The 24094-nt window shown below is 42.6% G+C and overlaps 1 protein-coding gene across 1 annotated transcript in view; it reads left to right on the top strand.

The window, feature by feature from the left end:
* Positions 1 to 13806: 13806 nt before the first annotated feature.
* Positions 13807 to 24094, top strand: part of LOC100490372 (octopamine receptor) — a 64601-nt gene continuing 54313 nt past the window's right edge. Inside the window, exon 1 of the mRNA XM_002937281.5 lies at positions 13807 to 14101. Within this exon, the coding sequence (XP_002937327.2) occupies positions 14053 to 14101 (49 nt within the window). The 5' untranslated portion in view covers positions 13807 to 14052. The remainder of the gene's footprint in view (positions 14102 to 24094) is intronic.

Below are 24094 nucleotides of genomic sequence, written 5' to 3'. Positions count from 1 at the left end.
CACTTTCCCTTTAAACAGGGAAATGCTCACATGAGCAGACTGTGGAGACTTATTCCCTCCCCACCAAAATTGCCCCCCTTGAATGTAACGCCTAGCCAAGAAAAACACAATGACACCATAGCTTTTTTGTGGGTGGAGTTCGGCCACAGCTTTATTACAGAAATCCAACATCAGACAAAATAGTCCTTGCCATGTATTACAAACTTTACCAAACATCGCAACAACATTTTTTATAACTGTTTGTAACGAATGCCGGCCACTGCAAACGCAGTGGGCATGTGAAAACCATCAAACACCACCAGAGATTAAATGGCCAAGGACTATCCCCCGCCATTTGCTGTGACAAACGAAATGTAAAGTATATATATATATATATAAGACTTTGAAAAACTTTTTTTTTTTTTTGCATAAAGAGAGCCTGCAAAGTAAATATATAAAACATGCAATTGGGAGAATTTACCGACCTATGGGTACTGGCTATTTGCTCTTAAACAGGGAGGGGGGGAGGGAGATGCTGCTCCGTGCCTGCCGAGTGACACTGCAGGGAAGAGCTGACAGGCAAAAAGGGGAGGGGTGAGTATATCTGCTTTTTCTTCCCGCCCAAAGCTAAGCTCTTTAACTCCTTGCTTGCTGGAGGGAATTAAGTACAGACCGGCTCCCCAGTCCCTCAGGGCTTTCTTTAGGCATTTCAGCACCCTCCAGGAAACCAACATTTTTAAACATATTTTTCCCATTTTTTTCCCATCTGAGTAACAGTAAACAGTAAAGTTTTCTCTTTAGGATGGTAAGAAAAGCAATTTTCTACATCGCACTTTAAAACCTATCGCTAGGCGAAGATAACTTGCCTCCCTAGTCTGACAACTAGATATATGGCCCATAATCTTCTATTTTATAAAGACCCTCCAGCTCTTACAGGTGCCACCTTCTGGGGGTTTTATCAGTCTATCTCTTTATCAGAACAGAACCAGCGCCTGTATATGTGCAATATATATATTTATATACAGATAACAAGAAACAGAGAGGAATACGTTCTTTGCTTTATAATTCAATTACACAACAACTATATCCTTCTATTAATTCAATTATTCCAGCCCTGATCTTCATTTTCAGGCACTAACACTGAGTTATCTCTGGGAATGTCTGCCTGCCCTTCCCGTATGTGTAGCACAGCTGCTTTCTATGGAGCCCAAGAAGATGCTTTGTGCTTATATTATCTCATCTCCCCTAATACCAATGTGAATGATATAACTGATCTGTCTGAAATGTGGGATTTATGTTTAGACTGGGAAAGGACATTTTCACATAAAGGATAATATTGCTGGGAGGCTTGTAAACAGCCCCCAACGTATTGCAGTGAGACGACCTTGCCCTTGGCCTATAGGAAAATAATATTTGTAGCAAAAGAAACTTACGGGAGGTTGATGGTAAAATATAGCATATGTTATACTGATTTAAGCGATATCGCTTTTTTGCTGTATCTTTTACATACACTAAAAAAATTATTGTAATAAAACAGTACCTGTACTTGATCCCAACTAAGATATAATTACCCCTTATTGGGGGCAGAACAGCCCTATTGGGTTTATTTCATGGTTAAATGATTCCCTTTTCTCTGTAATAATAAAACAGTACCTGTACTTGATCCCAACTAAGATATAATTACCCCTTATTGGGGGCAGAACAGCCCTATTGGGTTTATTTAATGGTTAAATGATTCCCTTTTCTCTGTAATAATAAAACAGAACCTGTACTTGATCCCAACTAAGATATAATTACCCCTTATTGGGGCAGAACAGCCCTATTGGGTTTATTTAATGGTTAAATAATTCCCTTTTCTCTGTAATAATAAAACAGTACCTGTACTTGATCCCAACTAAGATATAATTACCCCTTATTGGGGGCAGAACAGCCCTATTGGGTTGATTTCATGGTTAAATGATTCCCTTTTCTCTGTAATAATAAAACAGTACCTGTACTTGATCCCAACTAAGATATAATTACCCCTTATTGGGGGCAGAACAGCCCTATTGGGTTTATTTAATGGTTAAATGATTCCCTTTTCTCTGTAATAATAAAACAGAACCTGTACTTGATCCCAACTAAGATATAATTACCCCTTATTGGGGCAGAACAGCCCTATTGGGTTTATTTCATGGTTAAATGATTCCCTTTTCTCTGTAATAATAAAACAGTACCTGTACTTGATCCCAACTAAGATATAATTACCCCTTATTGGGGGCAGAACAGCCCTATTGGGTTTATTTCATGGTTAAATGATTCCCTTTTCTCTGTAATAATAAAACAGTACCTGTACTTGATCCCAACTAAGATATAATTACCCCTTATTGGGGGCAGAACAGCCCTATTGGGTTGATTTCATGGTTAAATGATTCCCTTTTCTCTGTAATAATAAAACAGTACCTGTACTTGATCCCAACTAAGATATAATTACCCCTTATTGGGGGCAGAACAGCCCTATTGGGTTGATTTCATGGTTAAATGATTCCCTTTTCTCTGTAATAATAAAACAGTACCTGTACTTGATCCCAACTAAGATATAATTACCCCTTATTGGGGGCAGAACAGCCCTATTGGGTTTATTTAATGGTTAAATGATTCCCTTTTCTCTGTAATAATAAAACAGTACCTGTACTTGATCCCAACTAAGATATAATTACCCCTTATTGGGGGCAGAACAGCCCTATTGGGTTTATTTAATGGTTAAATGATTCCCTTTTCTCTGTAATAATAAAACAGTACCTGTACTTGATCCCAACTAAGATATAATTACCCCTTATTGGAGCAGAACAGCCCTATTGGGTTTATTTAATGGTTAAATGATTCCCTTTTCTCTGTAATAATAAAACAGTACCTGTACTTGATCCCAACTAAGATATAATTACCCCTTATTGGGGCAGAACAGCCCTATTGGGTTTATTTAATGGTTAAATGATTCCCTTTTCTCTGTAATAATAAAACAGTACCTGTACTTGATCCCAACTAAGATATAATTACCCCTTATTGGGGGCAGAACAGCCCTATTGGGTTTATTTCATGGTTAAATGATTCCCTTTTCTCTGTAATAATAAAACAGTACCTGTACTTGATCCCAACTAAGATATAATTAATCCTTACTGGAGACAAAACAAGTCTGTTGGGTTTATTTAATATTTACATGATTTTTAGTAGACTAAAGTTATGGAGATCCAAACTACGGAAAGATCCCTTACCTGGAAAACCCCTGGTCCCAAGCATTCTGGATAACAGGTCCCACACCTGTATTATTGTTACTATTTATTACTTTTCTTTCTACACAGGCCCTCTCCTATTTATATTCCCATCTCTCGTTTACACCAATGCCTGGTTGCTAGGGTAAATAAGAATCTAACAACCAGATACCTGCTGAAACAACAGACTGGAGAGCTGCAGAACAAAATTGCCTCCTAATATCAATGTCTACATCATACTAAAAGTTAATTTAGGGTGCGCTACCCCTTTAATACTTGTGCCTAATCCTTGAGGTGCTCGAGACCTGCAGTTTCCCAAATGAGGGACCTCCTTGGATTATGTTATCCTTCTGGATAATGGCTTTCCATTTAATTGGTGCTAAGCCTGTATCTATACCTAGATCATACCAACAATGTTTGCAGAACAATTCATATGAACAGACGTTCTATCCCCCTTCTCTATGAGTGACATCCCAGCCCTTGTAATGTCTCCCCTTTATTTTAGCCTTATAGATAAAGGCATCTGGGGAAGTTCTATTATCTTTTAATATATTCCACTCGCTCTGCTCCGAAGCTGCCTTTCTCAGTCTCACAATATTTGATCAGAACTGCAAAAGAACGTTACAGTTTGTGCATATCCTCCCTTTGGTGCTGGGTATCTGAAGCCCAATCTGTTCTTCTTGGATTTCTGCCTCTGTAACGTTCCATTCCCATTCGTGGGAGCGTCGGCAATGGCTCCGCTTTGATGTCTTGGTAATGAAAGCAATAAGGCCGCCTTTCTGCTAACTTATTCCTTCTCTGTTATTTGTCACTGAGGGATTTATTCTAATGACGGCAAATTGAAAGAACACAATTAGGCATCTGCTATGCTCCATTTTAATTTTCGTGCTCTCTTTATTTTTCTTTTTGAAAGAATTTAGCCCAAAGGATAGACTTGGGTTTCACTGATGGCAGTGACAGCGGGTGCTGCAAATTAATCTACCCTACATATAAACCCACATCAAAGAAGAAGCGAAGCTCAGTAAACCATATCTGTTGGATATTTATGTACAGGTATAGGACCTGTTATCCAGAATGCTCGGGACCAAGGGTATTCCGGATAAGGGGTCTTTCTGCAATTTGGATCTCCATACCTTAAGTCTAGTAAAAAATCAATAAAATATTAATTAAACCCAACAGGATTGTTTTGCATTCAATAAGGATTATTTATATCTTAGTTGGGATCAAGTACAGGTACTGTTTTATTATTACAGAGAAAAGGGAATCATTTAACCATTAAATAAACGCAATAGGTCTGTTCTGCCCCCAATAAGGGGTAATTATATCTTAGTTGGGATCAAGTACAGGTACTGTTTTATTAGTACAGAGAAAAGGGAATCATTTAACCATGAAATAAACCCAATAGGGCTGTTCTGCCCCCAATAAGGGGTAATTATATCTTAGTTGGGATCAAGTACAGGTACTGTTTTATTATTATAGAGAAAAGGGAATCATTTAACCATTAAATAAACCCAATAGGGCTGTTCTGCCCCCAATAAGGGGTAATTATATCTTAGTTGGGATCAAGTACAGGTACTGTTTTATTATTACAGAGAAAAGGGAATCATTTAACCATGAAATAAACCCAATAGGGCTGTTCTGCCCCCAATAAGGGGTAATTATATCTTAGTTGGGATAAAGTACAGGTACTGTTTTATTATTACAGAGAAAAGGGAATCATTTAACCATTAAATAAACCCAATAGGGCTGTTCTGCCCCCAATAAGGGGTAATTATATCTTAGTTGGGATCAAATACAGGTACTGTTTTATTATTACAGAGAAAAAGTAAATCAGTTTTAAAATTCTGAATTATTTGATTAAAATGAAGTCTATGGGAGACAGTCTTTCAGTAATTCTGAGCTTTCTTCATAAAGGGATCCCATATCTGTATTTACCCTTTATGGGGGCAGAAAACTCCAACAGCCCACAATGAGCTTGCTAGGACAGGAGCAAGACTGAACAGGGGTTACCCTCCTGAGATTAACCCAGTCATACACCCCTTATTTATATAATCTGGGTATTATAAAGTTTGCCAGAGGAAATTTCAGTTGGCACTCACAGATCCCATGAGCAGGAATAGTAAACGTAATGTAAATTTCATTTTAAGCAAATATAGGGCACAATATGGTGTTTCCTAGGATAGGATAGGAATGGATGGATAGGAAACTGGTTGCAGGATCGGGTACAGAGGGTGGTTGTTAATGATCTCTACTTGGAGTAAGGTTCTTATTGGGTCCCTCAGGGTTCTGTACTGGGTTGACTTTTATTTAACCTGTTCATTAATGACTTGGGAGGGTGTTATAAGCAATTTATCAGTGTTTGCAGATGACACAAAACTCTGCAGACCAGTCAATTCTATCCAGGAGGTGGCACTTGCAGCAGGATCTTGACAATCTGAGTGGCAGATGAGATTTAATGTGGATAAATGTAAGGTCATGCACCTGGGATGTAAAAATATGCAGCCACTTATACCCTTAATGGGACTGCACTAGGCAAATCCATAATGGAGAAGGACCTTGGAGTCCTTGTAGATAATAAACTTGGCTGTAGCAAGCAATGCCAGGCAGCAGCTGCAAGGGCAAACAAGGTTTTGAGCTGTATTAAAAGGGGTATAGATTCACGGGAGGAGGGGGTTATTCTTCCCCTTTACAGAGCGCTGGTAAGGCCCCATCTAGAATATGCTGTTCAGTTTTGGTCAAACGGGACATTATTGAATTAGAGAGGGTCCAGAGAAGGGCAACTAAGCTGGTAAAGGGTATTTATGTTGGAGAAGAGGTGCTTAAAGGACCTGTAAGAACTCACTGTAGAAGTTGTCAGCCCCTCCTCTCCCAGATCACTTGGTTTAATTACAGAAATAGTTCTGTTAAAAGTCACCCCTTCGCTGATGAAAGTTCCTATGAGCCCGCCATCTTTAAAAGACCTGTATTATTAGGAGCGACAATTTAGATGAAGCTGATTCCCGACTAGCCCCAACTGCACATGCTCCTGTAGGGTCCGTATTGGCAGTGAGACCCAAACTAATTATATATAAATATATAAGGGGATCATATAATAATCTCTCTTTATTGATTCAGGGACTGGTCCGGTTGCCATCTTGGAGTCAGGAAGGAATTTTTCCCGATCTGCGGTAAATAGAGAGGCTTCAGATGGGGTTTTTGCCTTCCTCTGGATCAACTAGCAGTTAGGCAGGTTATATATAGACCTAAATGGTTGAATTTGATGAACGTGTTTCTTTTTTCAACCTAAGTTTCTATATTATAACTATGTTACTATGCTTGAAAGCAAACATCTCATTGCTCACAAGACTAGTTGCAGACCTGGTGAGACTCTTATCCGATTATCCTATTGTATACTGTATGTGTGCAGTGCTATTTATACCACATGGTTAATAGACTGATTATAGTACGAATATCTGAGATAAAGAAAATGTGTATCTCTTTATACTGTACCTGGCAAATGATGTTATAAGCCCCCAAAATGTTGTTTTTTCTAAAAAGTCATTCAACCCTTGCTTGAAGCCAACATAACTGACAGTAAAAGCACTTTATGGAGGAAAATTGCACAACTTTGCAGCTCCCAATGTAAGAAACCCTTTGGATCTTTATTATTAATGATGGGATTCTCTGTTGACTCAAGCAGAGCAACGTCATCTCATCGGAGCAATAGACGCTGCCTAGGAGAGCGGAGAGACCCCTCCTGCATGCATTGTCCATATACAAATCCTCACAGCAGGAATGAACTGCCTTTATAATGTATTTAACTGAAATGCTAAGGGAAATTGCTATTTAAACCCATCTAACATAGAAGAAATATATATGAAGAGGATTTTTAGAAAGCAACAGGAGGAAAGCTGGCAGGCAGCATAGATGTGAGGGAATAATCATTCTCTGATGGAGAAGCAAAAATGCCTTCCAACAGTGCCGGCCGCTCATGGATTCTGATCACAAATGGAATACGGCCGACGAGAGTCTCTGGAAAGGAAGCCAAAAAGAAAGTGCCCACAAAATGATTTATTAACTAAACTTGTCCCATCTACTCTACTGTATCTCACAGACGTTTGGAGGGTACCTCAGTGGGACTACATAGGGCAGGAGGAGGCACCTACAACAGAGTGAGGAGATAGTTTGGGACTAATGTGCACACAGATGATTCTCCTCTATTATAAAGCACATGAGACCAGGAACTCGTACCTATAGATGGAAAGTAAGGGTATAAACAGAATTCATGCCTTTGTCATTGTCACCTAAGCAGAAGCTGTTTCTTACCCCAAATCCCTCCACTTTTTCAGATGGAACTTGTCTCTGTAAATTGAAGCATGTCTTTTTCTTATCTGTGCATAAGGGTCATCTATAGTTTTTTAGGGTTCCATTGAACATGGAAGGTCCTTCTCCATTATGGATTTTCCAAGCACAGTCCCATTAAGGCAGTGGTTCTCAACCTTCCGAATACCACAACCCTTTAATACAGTTCCTCATTCATGTTGTGGTGACCCCCAACCATAAAATTAATCCTAATACCATCGGAAATATGTGGAAGGGTTGTTCGACCCCCAAATGGGTCCCGACCCACAGCTTGAGAACCGCTGCATTAAGGGTATAAGTGGCTGCATATTTTTACATCCCAGGTGCATGACCTTACATTTATCCACATTAAATCTCATCTGCCACTTAGCCACCCAGATTGCCAGTTTGCCAAGATCCTGCTGCAAGTGCCACATCCTGGGTGGAATTAATTGGGCTGCAGAGTTTTGTGTCATCTGCAAACACTGATACATTACTTACCATACCCTTCCATAAGTCATCCATGAACAAGTTACCATATTTTCCGGCGGATAAGACAACTGGGCATATAAGACGACCCCCAACTTTTCCAGTTAAAATATAGAGTTTGGAATATACTACCACCCTGTGGCTCGCAGAACCGAACCCTCCGCTCCCCCCCCAGCATCCTCCTGCTTCCCCCAGGGCACCCCCAGCATCCTCCGGCTCCCCCCAGGCCCCCCTCAAGCATCCTCCTGACCCCCCCAGCATCCTCCAGCTTACCCCAGGGTCCCTCCCAAGCATCCTCCAGCTTCACCCAGGGCCCCCCCCCAAAGCATCCTCCAGCTTCCCCCAGGGCCCACCCCAAAGCATCCTCCAGCTTCCCCCAGGGCCCCCCCAAAGCATCCTCCAGCTTCCCCCAGGGCCCCCCCCAAAGCATCCTCCAGCTTCCCCCAGGGCCCCCCAAAAGCATCCTCCAGCTTCCCCCAGGGCCCCCCCCAAAGCATCCTTCAGCTTCCCCCAGGGCCCCCAAGCATCTTTCAGTTCCCAGCTGCCTCCTGCCGCTCCTCCTGCCACTCCGGTGGTGTCCCCCGCTATGTGCCGCAGCTCCCCACTACTTCTGCACTTTTATAATGTTGCGCCCCGTGCATGTGACGTTAGTACGCATAGGCGCAACCTTATAAAAGAGGAGAAGTAGTGGGGAGCTGCGGCACATAGCGGGGGACACCACCGTAGTGGCAGGAGGAGCGGCAGTAGGAGCGGCTACGCGGCACATAGCGGAGGACACCACTGAAGCCGGAGGAAGCAGGGCCAGGGACGATTGTCCCCCCCCGTGCCCCCCTGATGGTGGCCCTGCCAGGAAGCAAGGTGCAGGTAAGTACCCGGCGTATAAGACGACCCCCGACTTTGGCATGGATTTTTCGGGGTTAAAAAGTCGTCTTATACGCCGGAAAATATGGTAAATAAAAGTGGCCCCAACACAGAACCCTGTGAGACCCCACTAAGAACCATTAACACAGTTGTAACCTCTAAACCCTTTTCAATCCATATTAGATCATTCAATATACATTGATCCAAGGTCTCCCTTTTTTCATATTGAGAAAGCACACAAAATTGGTAATAAGGGTACTAACCCAGGATCAAAACCACAATAGTTATATAATTTGTATAATAAAAGGCAATATTTATTTGCCACTATTCTATTCAGTTAGCACAATGTTATTATTATATACCTTTATAATATGTCTGTCTAACAATCACACAGCTGAGTGCCTGGGCATTGTGCTAACTGAATAGAATAGTGACAAATAAATATTGCCTTTTATTATACTAATTATATAACTATTGTGGTTTTGATCCTGGGTTAGTACCCTTATTACCAATTTTGTGTGCTTTACCCCACTAAGAACCTTACTCCATGCTAAATTAATGTGACTTCAAAGTTCTCTTTAAAGAATTCTTATACTAGAATAACACAGGAATTTATGTCACCCATTTTCCTTTGGAGCCGGAAAAGTTCATAGCAATCATCTAGAGCAATAAAAATACATGAGCATAAAATGCAGTGATAATAATGTGGGTTTTGTGAATGCAAGTTCTACAGCAGCTCAGGTTTAAACCAAGTACAGGTACGGGACCTGTTATCCAGAATGCTCGGGACCTGGGGTGTTCCAGATAAGGGTTTTTTCATGATTTGGATTTCCATACATTGAAAAATCATTTAAACATGAAATAAACCCAATAGGGCTGTTCTGCCCCCAATAAGGGGTAATTATATCTTAGTTGGGATCAAGTACAGGTACTGTTTTATTATTACAGAGAAAAGGGAATCATTTAACCATTAAATAAACCCAATAGGGCTGTTCTGCCCCCAATAAGGGGTAATTATATCTTAGTTGGGATCAAGTACAGGTACTGTTTTATTATTACAGAGAAAAGGGAATCATTTAACCATTAAATAAACCCAATAGGGCTGTTCTGCCCCCAATAAGGAGTAATTATATCTTAGTTGGGATCAAGTACAGGTACTGTTTTATTATTACAGAGAAAAGGGAATCATTTAAACATTAAATAAACCCAATAGGGCTGTTCTGTCCCCAATAAGGGGTAATTATATCTTAGTTGGGATCAAGTACAGGTACTGTTTTATTATTACAGAGAAAAGGGAATCATTTAACCATTAAATAAACCCAATAGGGCTGTTCTGCCCCCAATAAGGGGTAATTATATCTTAGTTGGGATCAAGTACAGGTACTGTTTTATTATTACAGAGAAAAAGGAAATCATTTTTAAAAATTAAAGTTATTTGATTTAAATTGAGTCTATGGGAAATGGCCTTCCCGTAATTTGAAACTTTCTGGATAACAGGTTTCTTGATACCAGGTCAATTGTAGCCTTGCATATTTTTTGCAATAATAGATTTTTTTTTTTCCTGCGCACCAACCTTTTGTGTTGGCAATATGTTACAATTTAATTTTACCAAATTGGGTATTGCTCCCACTTAGATTTTTTTTATCTTCCATCCAGGGAGGTAAGTACAGAGGAAGCAGGCCTTGCAGTTGCAGGGGAGGGGTGCAGGAGTGTGGGGGACCCAGTAAGTAATTATCCATTACAATACATCTTGGTAGAATTGATAAACTATGTTTCGGGGCCCTAAATTGAATTTGCTGTGGGGCCCAGTAGCATCTAGTTACACCACTGCTTCCCTCCATGGAGAGGTTCACAATTTTTGGTACCCCAACATGGGCAGATATTGGCTGCTGTCCTGGCTGCTCTTGACTGGGTGTGGGGGTCGCTAGCTATGTATCGGCCCACAAAGATGCCCCTCCCGATCAACATGGAACATGGACTTGTTCACATATTCATTGGGCAGGGCAGCTGAGAACTGCGGCAGGATTTTGACATTATCCCCGGCCAAATGATTGGCTAAGTACCGTTTGGCCCACCATATAAACTGCGAATTGTGCATATTTCTACCTTTATCAGAACTCTGCTACGATTGCCATTAGTCTCAGTATAAATGAGGGACAAATTGTTCTGCATGTATTAACATTAGGCTGAACAAATGGATGTTACCATTATACGCTGAATGGCTTTAAATATCTGCTATGCAATATACCATAAGCTAAATAGTCTTGATTGAAATGCTGTTTTTGTGCATCATGAGAGGAAGAGGGTGTGTGGGTGATGAAACCAAAGATATATCAGTAGCAAAACAGCAATGTCAGCATGTTTCATGCAGTAAATATGATGCCCCTATCTAGTAGCTATTTGTAATTAATGTACAAAGTGAATCACCGCTGGGGTGAGATATTGCAATTTGGCTCGAAATGACATCAAAATATGCGCAGCTGAACGACAATAATAGCTCTTTCCTTTCCCGTCCAAAAACTGTGACCCATCAGTAAGCCCACGCCTTCTGTTCCCACCAAACAGTCCCAAACAGCAAATGTTCCGAACGTTCCGTGATCTCACCCAGGAATCTGCAACGTTACTGTGACATGCAATAGTGTTGGCCTGTGGTGCCTTTGGCTCCATTTTATTATTATTTTATTATTATTATAGCCATATCTGTTATCGTTCCATAAATGAGGCCGGTCTATTTTATTCTATATAAACCACAAGCCAGAATAATGATATTTAACACAATTTCTGCTTTAATCTAGACACCATGTTGGGTGGGAAGGTTAAACACTTAAGAGGAGGAAAAGGCAATTGCATTTTGGTTCCTAAACCCCCATTGCCTGTATAATAGCACAAGTGAACTGTTGTGTATATTATTGCTATGGTGCCACTGGAACTTGTGCCATAATGTATGTGTTTAATGGGTAGTATAAGCTTTACGTTCTTGCACGCATCAATGTATAGTATAGTAGTGTGAGAATACAAATTGATTTTTTGGTCGAAATATTGAAACGATAAACGAGGCTCTATATTTGCTACCAATTCAGAGCTGTCAAGTGTCCTGGATTAATTGGGAGTCTCATGAAAATCTCTCCCACCTCCCGACAGCCTTTAATATCTCCCAAATGCTGACTGTGCCGACGCAGTGAATATCCCATGACATCACACGCATATGTGATGACATCAAACAACACGTGACCACAGGATATCAGTGCTGGGCTCTGTGCGCCACAATAATCCCCCAAGAGACAATTTCCCGGGGTTGATAGCTCTGCCGGTTCCTAGATGACAGCCCATGTAACAATAAAGGGAGCAGCCCCTGTGAGTGCTGAGTGTGGTACTAACATGAGAAATTCCAATATAGATTTGTAATACTGGTTCTACCCTGGGACCTGGTAGCCTTCTACATACACCTCTGAATAAACACTCCGAGCGAATGTGACCTAGAGAGCGTGCCAACCCTTTTGGACTCAACCTATTTACAGAAGTGTCTGTTTTTAAAAATCCACAATCGAATATCCCATGTGACTATTAGTCAGTACCCAAGGCTCAACATAACTTTTTATACACAATATATACACAGTAACGGTGGAATTACATGGACCTCAGATCCTTACTAGTGGATAAGCAAATCCTTGTGTCCAATTACATAGGCATTAATGAAACAACTGGTATGTAATGTATTGTCCCTGCTTAGAGTATAATCATGGAGTCGGTGCCCCCAGGGGTGGGTGGCTGGAGGGTGGGGTGCAGTAAGCACAAAAGATGGGATTGGTAATTCACAGTTCTAGGTTAGAATCAGGAGTCCATTTTAGCACAGAGGGCTCAGAACTATATTACCCAGTACAGCTTTATCTGCCTTCCTTTGCAATATGTAACATTGTTATGTTTTCCCATAAAATAACCCCAATCCTTCCTCCTTGTCAATTCATCACCCTTTGGACTTATTCTCTCACTCTCCCCAATACTTCAGGCTCTGCCCCCTGCTCCCCAAATTCATCAACTTGTTCATTTTCTCTTCCCCCCAATACAATAATCCCCTTTATTTGTCTTGTTTCCTGAAACATACTCTCTCACCCCACACTATTGCAATGTATTTTCCTCTGCCCCCTCTCCCCCAACTCATCAGCTGCATTTTCCTTCTGCCGACCAAATCCTCCGGCCTCTTCATTTCTTCCTCTAACAAATACATCAACCTCTGCCCCTCTCTCTCCCAAAATATACCTTTACAACAGATTTACGTCCCCTTCCTGCTCAGTAATACCATGGCACTATTTAATTGCAATTATAGTTGCACTAATTAGACAATCAGTGTTGGTTATTGTGGGAGTTCACCCCCTTCAGGTCCACATCTCCACACCTCATCCAAATAAGCCTATTGGTGATGCAGGGAAATGAAATCCCCATGGAATCCCTTTGTTTCTGGCATTTCTATATTCATTCTAATCAGGTTGAATGAATTATTAACACCCGATAAATATCCCTATTGCTGTAACCTTGAGCAATGTAAGAGCAGAATGAGGCAGGGAAGCAGAGCGAGGGGAGCGAGCGCTAAACAGTTAACTGTACACCTGTGGGCTAGCCAAGCATCAGACCTCTAGTGGTGCCTCACATTACTGTCTCATTTATCCACAAACCCAGGTTAGAACTCTCACTCTCCCTCTCTCTCTAATAATTGGAACTCTCTCCCTCTCTGATCATTGCCTTCTTTATGTGCTGCCAGTGCTTCCCTTCCCTGGCATGGTAATGCTTGTGCCAGGCTGCTCTCAGCGTTGTGCCCACTTCCACTGAGTGCCGGCACACACACATATTCCTATACACACACATATTCCTATACACACACATATTCATATACACACACACATATATTCATATACACACACATTCATACACATATATTCATATACACACACACACATTCATACACACATATTCATATACACACGCAGGCACACCTCTCCGTGCTTCCCTGTGCCAAACTATGGGCTGGAATTAACATGCAGTGTACTGCTGCCTCTCCGCCAGTGCATACTCTCCCATGGACTTGCTCAGAGACAGGACTGCAGGGACAAACGACCTTCCCCACTGGAATCCACTCAGCGCTCCCTAACAGCGTGTATGGATGAGCTACAGGCAGCCCCTTGAATGCCAGGGGGTTGGCATGGCCTCAGGTATGGGCTATTTACTTTATATACATGGGCTGGGTATGCCCTGCTGTTCAGTTGTGGATCAGTGAGATGTGCCCCATACCTGTATAGAGGTTACCGATAGCCCAGACTTTGGCTGTACAGTCAGTACTCTTATGGCTTATCAATGTGCTTTCTATCAGCAGGGATGTCATTGTTTAATCTACAGGGATGAGCAGGTTAATTCCACGTGGTGGCTTTATACCGGGGAATTATATGTGTATGAGCTGTATCTGCAGAGGGACAAATCCCATTCTGTCAGGGAGGACCTTAGAACAGAAATAGAAATAGCTCATTTGTGTATAAAGCGGTGTGTTGCCTTTATGGAGCACAGTGTCAGTGAAAGGATCACAGCAGCAGGATGGTCCTGTCCCTGTGGTACTGTCCCTGTGATACTGTCCCTGTTATACTGTCCCTGTTATACACACTTTCCCTATTATACACACTGTCCCTGTTATACTGTCCCTGTTATACACACTTTCCCTATTATACACACTGTCCCTATTATACACACTGTCCCTATTATACACACTGTCCCTATTATACACACTGTCCCTATTATACACACTGTCCCTGTTATACTGTCCCTGTTATACACACTGTCCCTATTATACACACTGTCCCTATTATACACACTGCCCCTATTATACACACTGTCCCTATTATACACACTGTCCCTATTATACACACTGTCCCTGTTATACACACTGTCCCTATTATACACACTGTCCCTATTATACACACTGTCCCTATTATACACACTGTCCCTGTTATACTGTCCCTGTTATACACACTGTCCCTATTATACACACTGTCCCTATTATACACACTGTCCCTGTTATACACACTGTCCCTGTTATACACACTGTCCCTGTTATACTGTCCCTGTTATACACACTGTCCCTATTATACACACTGTCCCTGTTATACTGTCCCTGTTATACACACTTTCCCTATTATACACACTGTCCCTATTATACACACTGCCCCTATTATACACACTGTCCCTATTATACACACTGTCCCTATTATACACACTGCCCCTATTATACACACTGTCCCTATTATACACACTGCCCCTATTATACACACTGCTCCTATTATACACACTGTCCCTATTATACACACTGTCCCTATTATACACACTGTCCCTATTATACACACTGCTCCTATTATACACACTGTCCCTATTATACACACTGTCCCTGTTATACACACGGTCCCTATTATACACACTGTCCCTATTATACACACTGTCCCTGTTATACTGTCCCTGTTATACACACTGTCCCTATTATACACACTGTCCCTATTATACACACTGTCCCTGTTATACACACTGTCCCTGTTATACACACTGTCCCTGTTATACTGTCCCTGTTATACACACTGTCCCTATTATACACACTGTCCCTGTTATACTGTCCCTGTTATACACACTTTCCCTATTATACACACTGTCCCTATTATACACACTGCCCCTATTATACACACTGTCCCTATTATACACACTGTCCCTATTATACACACTGCCCCTATTATACACACTGTCCCTATTATACACACTGCCCCTATTATACACACTGCTCCTATTATACACACTGTCCCTATTATACACACTGTCCCTATTATACACACTGTCCCTGTTATACACACTGTCCCTATTATACACACTGCCCCTATTATACACACTGTCCCTATTATACACACTGTCCCTTTTATACTGTCCCTATTATACACACTGTCCCTATTATACACACTGTCCCTATTATACACACTGCCCCTATTATACACACTGTCCCTGTTATACACACTGTCCCTATTATACACACTGTCCCTATTATACACACTGTCCCTATTATACACACTGTCCCTATTATACACACTGTCCCTGTTATACTGTCCCTATTATACACACTGTCCCTATTATACACACTGTCCCTGTTATACTGTCCCTATTATACACACTGTCCCTGTTATACACACTGTCCCTGTTATACACACTGTCCCTGTTATACACACTGTCCCTATTATACACACTGTCCCTATTATACACACTGTCCCTGTTATACTGTCCCTATTATACACACTGTCCCTGTTATACACACTGTCCCTGTTATACACACTGTCCCTATTATACACACTGTCCCTATTATACACACTGTCCCTGTTATACACACTGTCCCTGTTATACACACTGTCCCTATTATACACACTGTCCCTGTTATACTGTCCCTATTATACACACTGTCCCTATTATACACACTGTCCCTATTATACACACTGCCCCTATTATACACACTGTCCCTATTATACACACTGTCCCTATTATACACACTGTCCCTATTATACACACTGCTCCTATTATACACACTGTCCCTATTATACACACTGTCCCTGTTATACACACTGCTCCTATTATACACACTGTCCCTATTATACACACTGTCCCTGTTATACACACTGTCCCTGTTATACACACTGTCCCTATTATACACACTGTCCCTATTATACACACTGTCCCTGTTATACTGTCCCTATTATACACACTGTCCCTGTTATACACACTGTCCCTGTTATACACACTGTCCCTATTATACACACTGTCCCTATTATACACACTGTCCCTATTATACACACACAGTCGTGCTGCTGAGCCCCTCGCACACATCCCTGCCAGCAGCTCAGGGAACCATTGCATTAAGCTCATTTGTGTGCTGGTTAATTAGGCTTAGCTGGTAAAATGTCTTTAATTACAGATTCATGTTAGTCTGTATTTTTTTTCTATTGGCTGTAGGCAGAAGCATACTTTCTCATCTGTATTTATGTACATCACAGAACCCCTCAGTGACTGCTAATATCCTTATCATTTACAGTAGGGGGTACATTATCCCTTATAATACATGAGTGATACTCTGAGTTCCCTGTATAACTCAGCCTGCAGCCTTGTGTCTTTATATGGGCACAGAACCCCTCAGTGACTGCTAATATCCTTATCATTTACAGTAGGGGGTACATTATCCCTTATAATACATGAGTGATACTCAGAGTTCCCTGTATAACTCAGCCTGCAGCCTTGTGGATTTATATGGGCACAGAACCCCTCAGTGACTGCTAATATCCTTATCATTTACAGTAGGGGGTACATTATCCCTTATAATACATGAGTGATACTCAGAGTTCCCTGTATAACTCAGCCTGCAGCCTTGTGTCTTTATATGGTCACAGAACCCCTCAGTGACTGCTAATATCCTTATCATTTACAGTAGGGGGTACATTATCCCTTATAATACATGAGTGATACTCAGAGTTCCCTGTATAACTCAGCCTGCAGCCTTGTGTCTTTATATGGTCACAGAACCCCTCAGTGACTGCTAATATCCTTATCATTTACAGTAGGGGGTACATTATCCCTTATAATACATGAGTGATACTCAGAGTTCCCTGTATAACTCCGCCTGCAGCCTTGTGCCTTTATATGGGCACAGAACCCCTCAGTGACTGCTAATATCCTTATCATTTACAGTAGGGGGTACATTATCCCTTATAACACATGAGTGATACTCAGAGTTCCCTGTATAACTCAGCCTGCAGCCTTCTGCCTTTATATGAGCACAGAACCCCTCAGTGACTGCTAATATCCTTATCATTTACAGTAGGGGGAATTCATAGAATGCCCTCAGCTGTCTACATCTGGCTGCAGCCTTGTAGCCATGGAGCTTTGATATCCTTATACAGTGACAGGTGCTCACATGAGAAAATAAATCTAAAGGCTCCAATTAAACAGCAACCTCTGCTGGCCATATTTATAATGGAAAATGGTGATATACTTACATTTTACTCACATTACTCTGTGATTGGGAGACATCTCTTGGGCAAGCAGCTGTGGGCTATGGTTTGCCTGTGGGCTTGAACCATTCATGCATATTCACGTTCGCGAAAGCATAATAACTTTCTGCGCGCACAGTATCCAGCCATCGGAACAAAGGGGAAAAATAGTAATTTCTGTAATTATGAATAGCACACGCTGTAACCTACATAACTAATGAGAGGAGCTTTCATTCACTGGGACATATGGGAAGAATATTAAATAGGGGTTTCAGAGAACAGCTGAAAAAATGAAGTGTATGGGACCCCAAACAATCCAGTTGCCTCCAGGATATTAGACTAAACACCCCCATGGGGATTATGAGCCCCAGGAACAGCCCGGAGAGTGCTGGCTTATAAGCTTGGTATCATTCCATGCAGACTGTGAGCATCCGGAGCGTGGTGTTCCTGCTGAATTGTGCTTAGTACAGGGGAATCCCTATGCTGCCATAGTTTTATGGTATCTCTCTGTACAGGCTATGAGCAAACTTAGGGGGCTGTTCCTGCTGAATTGTGCTTAGTACAGGGGAATCCCTATGTGCCATAGTTTTATGGTATCTCTCTGTACAGGCTATGAGCAAACTTAGGGGGCTGTTCCTGCTGAATTGTGCTTAGTACAGGGGAATCCCTATGTGCCATAGTTTTATGGTATCTCTCTGTACAGGCTATGAGCAAACTTAGGGGGCTGTTCCTGCTGAATTGTGCTTAGTACAGGGGAATCCCTATGTGCCATAGTTTTATGGTATCTCTCTGTACAGGCTATGAGCAAACTTAGGGGGCTGTTCCTGCTGAATTGTGCTTAGTACAGGGGAATCCCTATGTGTCATAGTTTTATGGTATCTCTCTGTACAGGCTATGAGCAAACTTAGGGGGCTGTTCCTGCTGAATTGTGCTTAGTACAGGGGAATCCCTATGTGCCATAGTTTTATGGTATCTCTCTGTACAGGCTATGAGCAAACTTAGGGGGCTGTTCCTGCTGAATTGTGCTTAGTACAGGGGAATCCCTATGTGCCATAGTTTTATGGTATCTCTCTGTACAGGCTATGAGCATACATAGGGGGCTGTTCCTGCTGAATTGTGCTTAGTACAGGGGAATCCCTATGTGCCATAGTTTTATGGTATCTCTCTGTACAGGCTATGAGCATACATAGGGGGCTGTTCCTGCTGAATTGTGCTTAGTACAGAAAAATACATAAGAAGGTTCATTTATGAAGGTGCCATTAAATATAATGCATTTAGTCCCTGAAACCCCTTCAGTGTAGTTACCCCAAAAACAAGCTAATGTACCTGCCTATACATAATAGTGGTAATATTCTGCCTTTAAGGGAAGGGTCCCCCCTGCTGTGCTTGGGAACAGTCACAGGAATTGCTGTGGGACAGTAGCTGCTCTGCTTATGGGGCAGGGTGAATAAAAGCAATAATTTCATCAGTCTTTTTTCACCAAGGTCTCACATTCTTATCATAATTAGCACCCAGGTCCTACCTGTATACAGAGAATCAGGAGCCTTATATAGGGGGAAAGGGACCCGCTGATGGCTCCCCAGAATAACAAGGGTCTCCCCATTCTGTTACAGAGAATCAGGAGCCTTATATAGGGGGAAAGGGACCCGCTGATGGCTCCCCAGAATAACAAGGGGCTCCCCATTCTGTTACAGAGAATCAGGAGCCTTATATAGGGGAAAGGGACCCGCTGATGGCTCCCCAGAATAACAAGGGGCTCCCCATTCCGTTACAGAGAATCAGGAGCCTTATATAAGGGGAAAGGGACCCGCTGATGGCTCCCCAGAATAACAAGGGGCTCCCCATTCCGTTACAGAGAATCAGGAGCCTTATATAAGGGGAAAGGGACCCGCTGATGGCTCCCCAGAATAACAAGGGGCTCCCCATTCCGTTACAGAGAATCAGGAGCCTTATATAGGGGGAAAGGGACCCGCTGATGGCTCCCCAGAATAACAAGGGGCTCCCCATTCCGTTACAGAGAATCAGGAGCCTTATATAGGGGAAAGGGACCCGCTGATGGCTCCCCAGAATAACAAGGGGCTCCCCATTCTGTTACAGAGAATCAGCGGCCTTATATAGGGGAAAGGGACCCGCTGATGGCTCCCCAGAATAACAAGGGGCTCCCCATTCCGTTACAGAGAATCAGGAGCCTTATATAGGGGGAAAGGGACCCGCTGATGGCTCCCCAGAATAACAAGGGGCTCCCCATTCCGTTACAGAGAATCAGGGGCCTTATATAGGGGAAAGGGACCCACTGATGGCTCCCCAGAATAACAAGGGGCTCCCCATTCTGTTACAGAGAATCAGGAGCCTTATATAGGGGGAAAGGGACCCGCTGATGGCTCCCCAGAATAACAAGGGGCTCCCCATTCTGTTACAGAGAATCAGGAGCCTTATATAGGGGGAAAGGGACCCACTGATGGCTCCCCAGAATAACAAGGGGCTCCCCATTCTGTTACAGAGAATCAGGGGCCTTATATAGGGGGAAAGGGACCCGCTGATGGCTCCCCAGAATAACAAGGGGCTCCCCATTCTGTTACAGAGAATCAGGAGCCTTATATAGGGGAAAGGGACCCACTGATGGCTCCCCAGAATAACAAGGGGCTCCCCATTCTGTTACAGAGAATCAGGAGCCTTATATAGGGGAAAGGGACCCGCTGATGGCTCCCCAGAATAACAAGGGGCTCCCCATTCTGTTACAGAGAATCAGGGGCCTTATATAGGGGGAAAGGGACCCGCTGATGGCTCCCCAGAATAACAAGGGGCTTCCCATTCCGTTACAGAGAATCAGGAGCCTTATATAGGGGGAAAGGGACCCGCTGATGGCTCCCCAGAATAACAAGGGGCTCCCCATTCTGTTACAGAGAATCAAGAGCCTTATATAGGGGGAAAGGGACCCGCTGATGGCTCCCCAGAATAACAAGGGGCTCCCCATTCTGTTACAGAGAATCAGGGGCCTTATATAGGGGGAAAGGGACCCGCTGATGGCTCCCCAGAATAACAAGGGGCTTCCCATTCCGTTACAGAGAATCAGGAGCCTTATATAGGGGGAAAGGGACCCGCTGATGGCTCCCCAGAATAACAAGGGGCTCCCCATTCTGTTACAGAGAATCAAGAGCCTTATATAGGGGGAAAGGGACCCGCTGATGGCTCCCCAGAATAACAAGGGGCTCCCCATTCTGTTACAGAGAATCAGGGGCCTTATATAGGGGGAAAGGGACCCGCTTCCACTCAACCCCCCTCCCCCCCCCGTGCATACTTAGGTGCATCAGTAGAGGGGAACCTGTGGGCCCCAGAGTGCCCAGCAGGAATCAGTTCAGGGCTGGCAGCCCCCCCATGCCTTGTCTCCTATGTAATGACAGAATGTGATATTAATCAGAGTTGAATTATTTGGCACAAAGGCGTGACTGCGCTAGCACTTACCAACCAGCACTGCCATGTACTAACACTGGGCAATTAGCACCGAGCTGGGATCACTGCTCACATGACAGAGAGGCAATTCCCATAACAGAATACTTATATATATATATATACTCTGCTCATACACTATTTGTTTGCCCAGGAGCCTTACTAAGTGCAGTTTAGGGGAGTTAGGGAAAACATTTTAATATAGAACCCCAAATAAGGTCTCTCCTTTATTACATAGCACTTACTAATTCCTAGTTAGTTTGCAGTGCAAGGGAGAAATTGGCTTTATTTAAAGGTACCTAACTATCTAACTATAGCTACTGGGCACTAATACTGTAGGTCAGACTAACAGAAAACAGACAGATATAGGGTAACTGAAAGCAGAGAAGGCAGCAACTCTTCCAACTTCCTTGTCTTTGTCCCTATATATTGGGCAACTATTTTGTTTAATACACCAAATTAAAGAGGAATAATTACCAAATTAAAGTATGAAAAAATACCATTTGTATATGCTGATATCCAACTGCAAAATAGTTCTTCCTCATTTGAAATCCTGGCAGGGGAGGAGGGACTAAAACATTGATGTTACAAAGTGTTACAGCTTCTCCACAGATTACAGACACATGCAGGAACTACATAACCCACAATGCATTGCACTGGGATGTTCCTTTTCCTATTGACATCACGTGTGCAGCAGGGAATTGTGGGATTGGGAGGAGGCAGGCTGAAGGCAGGCTGAGGGCAGGCGACTACTGTTACACTTTATTTGAGTCACAAAGTAGTCAGCCGGATCAGCAGGGGAACAGGGGGCGGGGCTTAGGGAACTGTTCCAAACCAAAAGCTTAAGTTGTGTTTGGGTAGAGTTCCCCTTTAAAGCAGAAAGGCAGTAACTCTTCTAAATCTTTCCCTTTGTGCATCTCCCACTGTATTTGGCACCAAACTGAAGGTACCAGTCTCTATTCCTGTAGAGGAAATGCATTTTGTTAATTTTTCAGCATTTTGTGAATTTTTCAGCGTTTCACTAATTTGACAAAGGGCTGTGATTATCAAAGGTATTTTTACTCCATGGTTGTGGGGAAAGTAACAATAGGCCACAGTGTAGGGAATAATGTAACTGTGCCACACATAGTAACATAGTAACATAGTAACATAGTAAGTTGGGTTGAAAAAAGACATACGTCCATCACGTTCAACCCTAATGCCTATATATAACCTGCCTAACTACTAGTTGATCCAGAGGAAGGCAAAAACCCCATCTGAAGCCGCAGAGGGGATATTAGTCTCTATGATATAACGAAATAGAGAATAGAGACCCCCGGTGACACCTGGCAAAGCTGTTTGTATGGATTTTTCTTTATTCTTTGATGGGTTTTATTAAAGCCCAAACCTGCTATTTACTTGATTAAACACAGTTCCCATAAGCCACCAATGTGCCGTACAAGCCAAGCTGCTAATGGGGTCAGTGCGGAGCCTCTTACAGACTTGAATTAAAAATATTAATAATTCCCTTCCACCCATTGGCCCAAAACTCCCACCTAACCTAATGAGATTCTTCCGCTGGGTATCATTTCCATTTATAAAGTATGCATGGAAGGAGAGAAAGCTTCATGGGGCGCTGGAGCCAACTCATTCGCTGACCTCGGTGCCCGGGACTGATTGGAATTCTATAGCTCTATAAATTCCTGTATGTAGATAAATGGCTGCTCTTTTATTAGTGACAGTGGAAATGGTTGGCAGGAAATCGTCCATTCATAATTCTCATCCTCACTAATCCGCTCCTGGCGCTGCAGCCAGACATATGAAGGATGGCAAAGCCACAGGCCTACGTCGACTGGAAACCCAGCTCAGTTCCATAAGGCCTCATAGTATTAATAACTAAAGGGGCAGTCGACATTGCACTAAATCTCTGCCTGAATCCCTCCCAGCCCCAAACTGTGCGTTTTTCCCATAAAATCCCATTGGTGTTTGGAGCTGATTGAGCATCATTGTCAAGAGAGTGCTATTCTGAGACTAATTGCAACTATTTCTTCTTGTGTTCTTCTTCAGTTATTCAGCTTTTTATCCAGCAGCACCCCCGTTTGGAATTTCAGTAGCTATCTGGTTGCTAGGGGTTTGTATACCTTAGCAACCAGGCAGTTATTAACATTATTATTATTAACATTTATTTATAAAGCGCCAACATATCCCGCAGCGCTGTACAATAAGTGGATTACATACATTGGACATACAGAGTAACATATAAAGCAATCAATAACCGATACAAGAGGTGAAGAGTAGTGATGAGCGAATCTGTTCCGTTCCGCTTTGCGAAACTGCGAAAATGACGTGCGGCAAAAAAAATTGCCAAATAATTGACCAAATAATAGCCGTGGGCGACAAAAGAATAGCCGTGCGACAAAATAATAGCCGTGTGACAAAATAATAACCACGGGCGACAAAATAATAGCCGTGCGACAAAATAATAGCCGCGGGCGACAATAATAGCCATGCGCCAAAATAATAGCCGCGGGCAACAATTTTTTTTGCTGCACATCATTTTCGCCGCTTCTCAAATTTTTCGCCATTTCGCGGATCTTTTGAAAGATTCACAAATTTTTCGGCAAAGCGAAATGGAACAGATTCGCTCATCACTAGTGAAGAGAGCCCTGCACAAAAGAGCTTACAATCTACAGTTGTATGAATGAGAGCGTGGATTGTGAATAG

Source organism: Xenopus tropicalis, chromosome 1 (assembly GCF_000004195.4).
Source record: "Xenopus tropicalis strain Nigerian chromosome 1, UCB_Xtro_10.0, whole genome shotgun sequence".
Lineage (NCBI taxonomy): Eukaryota > Metazoa > Chordata > Amphibia > Anura > Pipidae > Xenopus > Xenopus tropicalis.
Note: the sequence above shows the minus strand (reverse complement) of the source record. Positions and strands in the feature narration are given on the sequence as shown.